Source organism: Oreochromis niloticus, linkage group LG17, assembly GCF_001858045.2.
Source record: "Oreochromis niloticus isolate F11D_XX linkage group LG17, O_niloticus_UMD_NMBU, whole genome shotgun sequence".
Taxonomy (NCBI): domain Eukaryota; kingdom Metazoa; phylum Chordata; class Actinopteri; order Cichliformes; family Cichlidae; genus Oreochromis; species Oreochromis niloticus.
The window spans coordinates 10,962,959-10,968,951 of NC_031981.2; the positions used below are offsets into that span (position 1 = coordinate 10,962,959).

The window sequence follows — 5,993 nt, forward strand, 5'->3', positions numbered from 1 at the left end:
GTGGTGCACCACAAGGTTCAGTTTTAGGTCTTACTTTGTTTTCTATTCATGTGCTTTCAGTTGGAGAGAATACAGTTAGTGAATCAGGAAGTGCAGAGGATGAGTAGTAAGAAGTGGGGGCAGCTATTAAAGACATACCTGGAGATGTTTAAGACAGAGGGCTTTTGATCAGATTGTTTAATACAGTTTTGGAGAACATGCCTAAGGAATGGAGAATAAGTTGAGTGGTAATGATTTTCAAGAACAAAGGTGATGTGCAGAGCTGTAGTAAAAACAGAGTTTAGAAAGTTGATGACACACACCATGAAGACAGAGTGGGAGATGTGGAAACTAGATTAGGAGGAGAGTTGAAAATCAGTGAGCAGGTGATGTAGGCGATGGCATGTATGTAAAATTTCATTTAATACTTTCAGTTAATAATTTCAATCACTAATGTCTGCAGTATTTTCTTCCCTAATGTTAAAAATATGGTCAGATAAGCAAGATGGGACAAAAATGTTTCTGCTTTTATCCAAAATTCCTTGATGAAAATATAATGGGACAATGCTGGGCCCTCAGAACGCATCATTCTTACTCAAATGCCTGCAGATCGTAAAGTACATCTGTGCTGGCTTGAACAGAGATACATTTTCCTACAATCTGGTGATGCAATATTCTAAGAATTGAGCTAACAACAGTATATAGTGGGATGTGTTGCAAAAAAAACAAAAAACAAAAAACAAAACTCCACCAAATAAGAATTTCTTCAAAGAGACTTTGTTTTTGTCTATATAGCATACCTTATAGTTGAAAATATTCATGTTTCCATTACATTTGTGTGAGACCTATTACTTATTTGAAATTCCTTTATATAGCTCTTTGTTCTACAACAAACTACACCGCATCAGATGGAGTCTTAAGAAGCCTCCACTTCAAACTACAGCAGAAGATATTAATGGATTACTAATCTTATAGTGTAATATTGCCCAAAACAATAAATTCAGAAGGGGTAATTTTGTAAGCATATTTATTGCAGTTTATTGCATCTGGATAACAATATTTAACAAACGATCCATAATCAAATACATGGAAACAAATTTAAAAAGTCAAATAAAATGTTGGACCTACATTTAAAAACACACAAAAAAGTAGATTTTAAATCACATTTTTTAATTAAATACTAAATAAATAATTCCTTTCATTTTAACACTAATAACAGTCAATCTATGAGCTTAGCCTTACGGAATTACGCTTTCGAAATTTAAGCTATGTTCACGGTGAAGAAGTGATGTTGTTGCAGCGCTGTGGTCTCGCAGCATCACGAAGCGGAACTGTCGGTTTCAGGGTGTATTTTCCGTGGGACCACAGAGCCGATCATGGCGACTCTCGGCGGTAGTCGTGGGGATCGTCTCGGCAATTCTAATCAACACAAGTCTGCTATTGTTTCCCCGGAAAAAGTTCGTGAAATTCTCAATGAGGGGGTGTCGTCAACAGGCGTGGGTTCCAACAGGTGCGATTTTTTTAATCAGAGAGCGCTCATTGTTCAATTTAAAAAGACGGAGAACAAGTTGACGCTAGCTAGTTTGCCTAGCTACTTAGCTTGGTAGCTGTACTTTTAGCTTCATTCAGTCAGCATAATGAGAAGACGAACGAGATTCCGCAGGTTTGGATGCGTGTAAGCTAGGAACAGCAGTATGAACTGGCACGCCTTTGTGTTTTCTTTGCTCTCATTGTTGTATTCATCGGGCAAGTTTGTTATGGTAGCATCTGAATTGTCGCCACTGTACAGTTAGAGATAAGAGGGGGTGGGGACCTAAAGTTTGGTAGTAACTCCCTACTTTGCAAGTTTGCTGTTTTGCTTCCATCATTAGGTTAAACGAATCGATTCTTTTCAGTATTGTGAGATTATAAAATGAAAATAGGAAACATATAAGGTGAAGTACGCATAGCTTTAACCAGTTATATTTGTTTTATCAATCACGTAAATAAAAGTGTGCATACTGAAGATGTGTTTTCCCCTTTTTGATGATTTAAGTGTACAAGGGGATTTGAATGTCCTGGAAGTGGAAAGCAGCTCTCAAGCACCTTGCGAAGCAACGAACAAAGAAGCCTTTTTCTCAAGAGTGGAATCCTATTCAATATCCTTTTTTTCCCCCTCATTTTGAATCCGTATGAGCCATCTTAGTTCTTGTTTTTATATTGTTATTATTACATGTCCTTGCTGTATGTAAGTTGAAATTTCCCTTAGCACCACACTGTTTGAAATGGGCAGGCAAACCACGCATACTTTCCCCGTTGATGTGTGCCAGATATGGCTGGATCAGTGTTGGCTGTGATATGCTCAAGTGCTCCAGCTGCCAGGCTTTCCTATGTGCATCCTTGCAGCCAACTTTAGACTTTGAAAAATGTAAGTGAAACTTAAAGCAACTGCACAATAACAACACTAGAGGACAAACTGTTTTTGTTTTTTTTGGCAAGGTTAGGTTGATATTGTCAGGCTGCCAAAAAATTTTTTTAAATTGAAGCACATCTCCTCTTTTAAACAGATGAAAGCCGCATTGCAGAGATATCAAGGCAGCTTCAGACACAGCATGAAAAGTTTTGTCCTTGGCCTGACTTTCCATGTCCAGGTGGGAGCAAGCATTTTGCATGAAACGTATATATCAGCAAAAGTAATTTGACTTGAATAAACTTTAATTTTCATTTTTCTCCATGTAATGATCATGGTAAATGTTCCTTTTATTTCAGAGCGCTTCTGGCTTGTTCCAGCCTGTGAACCATCGACACTTCTTGCTGCCTTTTTGGAGCGCTTCCAGAGCGCCTGTCTCCTTACACAGCAGCTGCCAGCAATGAAACCGGAGCAGCTGAAGTCTATGGTGAAGCTGCAGAATGGCTTCAGCCTTTTTAGGATACTGACTCCAGTGCTGTTTGAAGCATTATACATATTATTTACATTAGAGAATACACTTAAAAGAATGCATTATTGAGATTATAGAAAGAGTTGTCTGAGTCACTCGTTCACCTATACTTATTGGCCACTCTTTCCTTGCAGTCTTTGACAGAGGACGTTATCAGCAGTATGCTGCAGGTGATTGAGGAAGAACAAAAAAGAAAGGGAGAAACTCCTTGCTCTGAGCCTTTGGCTATCCAGATGGCAGCATGTATTGTTTCTCTCTGCGGTTGGGCAGCAAGGTGAGATGTAACTCGAAACTCCTTTCATAGAAATCAGTGTTGTCATATGCTGACATTAAAAGTTGGGTGAAAATTTAGAAACATGGGACAAAAAAAGTGTTTTTCCTCCTTTTTAGTCCTGCTCTGCACGCCATGAGCCTGCCGATCCTCACCTGCTCCTACTGTATGCGCAAGGTGGGCTTGTGGAATTTCCATCAGATGGAAGGAATGGGAGGTGAAGCGGACAATTCAACAAATACACTGGGCACCCCTGTTCGGGCAACGAGTCCTGCTTCAGCAACCCCAAATGATGGTCAGGGAGAGCATTCGACTTCCACCTCACCGAGCCCTGCTACAACTCCTTGTCGCATGAAGCTGCGGAGCCAGGACTCCACCCGCTCTGACCAGGTGAGGAGGAGGACCAGGCGGATTTCCCGAGTTGTGCCACTAGCTGGAAAAACACTAAACCACGCTGTGCACAAGCTATGATGCAAGCTTATTAATCCTTTCAATTAGAACAAGTGAATGTAAACTTCAGAATATACTAAGCTGCTTCTATGCTGTCTTGGTGTATGTTACAGGGAGAGGGTACCTCCTCCCCAGTGGCCTTGCGTGCCCGGAGCAGAGACTCACCTAGCCCCAGCGAAGAACTGCCAAGCCCTTTGACGAGGGGCAAGAGGCCCGCAACTCGCAGTAGAGGACAGGGAGATGGCCCAGGGACTGACGGCACTACTAGCCTGCCTCCAAAGCGCCTGTGCCTCTCATCAACTGGTGGTCTTGTAAGAACTAACATTACTAAGGATTTTTTTGTTTTGTTTTTTTAATTATGGCATCAGACTTTATCTGAGGGAATCCGTACAGTCCTGCCTGGTTATTCAGCCAGTGTTTCAAGAGTAATTTGAGTATTTTGTTTGGTTTACATTACAGTTAGAAATTTTGTTAAATTAAAAACATGAAAGACAAACATTCCCTTTTTTTTTAAGGCAGAGGTGTATAATACAAATGTTGACCTACTATCTCTTATTTCAGGATGGGCCCTTGCCCAAGAATGTATTTGACCCCTTAGCTCAGCACAGGGAATGGTGTCCCTGGATCTCCGTAGGAAAGGAGAATGTGGATCCTGGGGCTATCCCTTTTTCAGACAAAGGTTCAGGACTTTATCAGCAGGGCTGGAAAGCTGCTCTGGACCTCCTCATGCCCATGAAGAAGAACTCCAGTATAGACGAAGGCAGTCCAGCACAGGCAAGACAAAAAGTTCAAATCTTTGTATTTCATAGAAAAGAGTCATCAAACATGTAAATGATAGATTTATACAGATTTACAGATTTTTGCTTTGTTTGTTTGTTTTTTATTCCAGGGCCCCCGTGACAAATCTAAAAGGGTGTTTGCTATATTCCGACAGTGGCAGGTTTCCTCTTCGCCATCTCAGTAGACTCTTTGCAAACAAAAACAGCATTGCAACACTGAAGTGATGAACTGACCTCCACTCTTGTTTGTGGTACAGAATCCATATTACTAATGACAGGAGTATCAAGTGTTATTAAATGTAAGCCATCAATTGAGGTCTTGTTTCTGTTCAGTGTTTGTCAAGGACAAATAAGGTTCATTGTGTCATTAGACAAATGAATGTGTTCTCAGTAAACAGTAAAAAATGTGAATGAATGCTGTGGCTTTTTAAAAAACATTTCAGTTCGGCTACACAAGATTTACATGACCACAATGTCTGCTTTGGTAGTCCTTGATGACAACATGATGGTCTGGATTTTTGTGGAATATAGAAGATCATGAGAAAGGGCCACATGGCTCTACACTGGAAAGATGATGTTTACCTTTACCGTATTTTGAGTTCTTTGCAAGAGCAGTAAACATTAACCTCAGATTAGGGAAAAAAAAAAAAAAGACTGTGAGGAAGTACCTATGTGTGTATTGTTTTGCTTAAACACCAGATGGATACAATAGCTCCTCGAAGAGAGCAGAATCTTTTTGGAGTAGTGATGTTTTGTTTTTTCTCATCCGTGCTACCCGGTTTGAAATTCTTGATTTTCTGTGATATTTCGTTACCGATGCAGTTCTCACTCTCTTGCATGTACCTTTGTCTTTGTAGACGCTCCTAAAAGGGTTTAATAAATTGCTCTTCTGAATGTTTGTTTTACTTTGCATGTCGTTCTTCTGAGATTTTTAAGATAAGGCCAGTCAAAAAATTAATGAAATTATATTGTAAATCCAAGAAAAATGCATACAGTACAAATGTGTCGGATGGCTCTGCTTCACAAAGATTTTTTTGGAATGTTTTTTTTACGTTTATTTTAATTTTTATTTGCTGAAGTGTGTTTATGTGCATGCATGTATTTATGTATAGATAGATAGATAGATAGGTATTGTGGCCTTATAGAAGTGGTATTTTTAGCCATGACCATTTTCTTTATTCTTTCCCTAGATTAAGTCTTGTTTGTATTCTATAAATAAGATATTAGGTATATTTCAGCTTCGCATAACAATGGGGGAACTTGGTCAGTTAACGGAAATGAATCACAAGACTGATGCCCCCCTCTCCCCAAAAACAATCACTGTTCTTGAAATGGACTGTCAGCTCTTGCCAGACATTTTGGGGTGGAAGTCCTGAGAGCCAACATGTGGGGGTGACAGTCTGGTGGAGCCGAGCCACTGCTCGAGCAATTAGGATATCCTGAACATCTTGAAATAATTTTTCCAATATCTGTTTTTAACTGTAAAAACAGGCATGTACGTGTTTCCAAATGAAACTTAAATATTAAAAACAATGATGTTTTGGATAAAACTACAAACATGGCCATTTATGGTGACGTTTAGGTCGCACATAATAT

The 5,993-nt window shown here is 39.6% G+C and overlaps 1 protein-coding gene across 3 annotated transcripts; it reads left to right on the top strand.

Moving 5' to 3' along the window:
- The first annotated feature begins 1,295 nt into the window (after positions 1–1,295).
- zc3hc1 (zinc finger, C3HC-type containing 1) lies at positions 1,296–5,295 on the top strand. 3 transcript variants are annotated; one of them, XM_005451653.4, is made up of 10 exons: positions 1,296–1,489; positions 2,015–2,117; positions 2,236–2,386; positions 2,526–2,609; positions 2,728–2,855; positions 3,032–3,171; positions 3,288–3,558; positions 3,732–3,929; positions 4,180–4,392; positions 4,508–5,295. In XM_005451653.4, the coding sequence occupies exons 1-10, from the start codon at positions 1,356–1,358 to the stop codon at positions 4,580–4,582; spliced, it is 1,497 nt and encodes a 498-aa protein (XP_005451710.1). In that variant the 5' UTR covers positions 1,296–1,355; the 3' UTR covers positions 4,583–5,295. The 3 variants fall into 3 exon arrangements, with proteins under 3 accessions (XP_005451710.1, XP_005451711.1, XP_013126679.1); XM_005451654.4 differs by lacking the exon at positions 1,296–1,489 and adding an exon at positions 1,528–1,642; XM_013271225.3 differs by lacking the exon at positions 1,296–1,489 and adding an exon at positions 1,529–1,654.
- Positions 5,296–5,993: the final 698 nt, after the last annotated feature.

What these genes read in the sequence shown, in the direction of transcription:
- zc3hc1 (XM_005451653.4), top strand. Translation starts at nt 1,356, where the DNA reads ATGGCGACTCTCGGCGGTAGTCGTGGGGATCGTCTCGGCAATTCTAAT. An exon ending in ACTCCACCCGCTCTGACCAG is followed by an intron (nt 3,559 to 3,731) that starts GTGAGGAGGAGG and finishes TGTATGTTACAG; the next exon opens with GGAGAGGGTACCTCCTCCCC. An exon ending in ACGAAGGCAGTCCAGCACAG is followed by an intron (nt 4,393 to 4,507) that starts GCAAGACAAAAA and finishes TTTTTATTCCAG; the next exon opens with GGCCCCCGTGACAAATCTAA.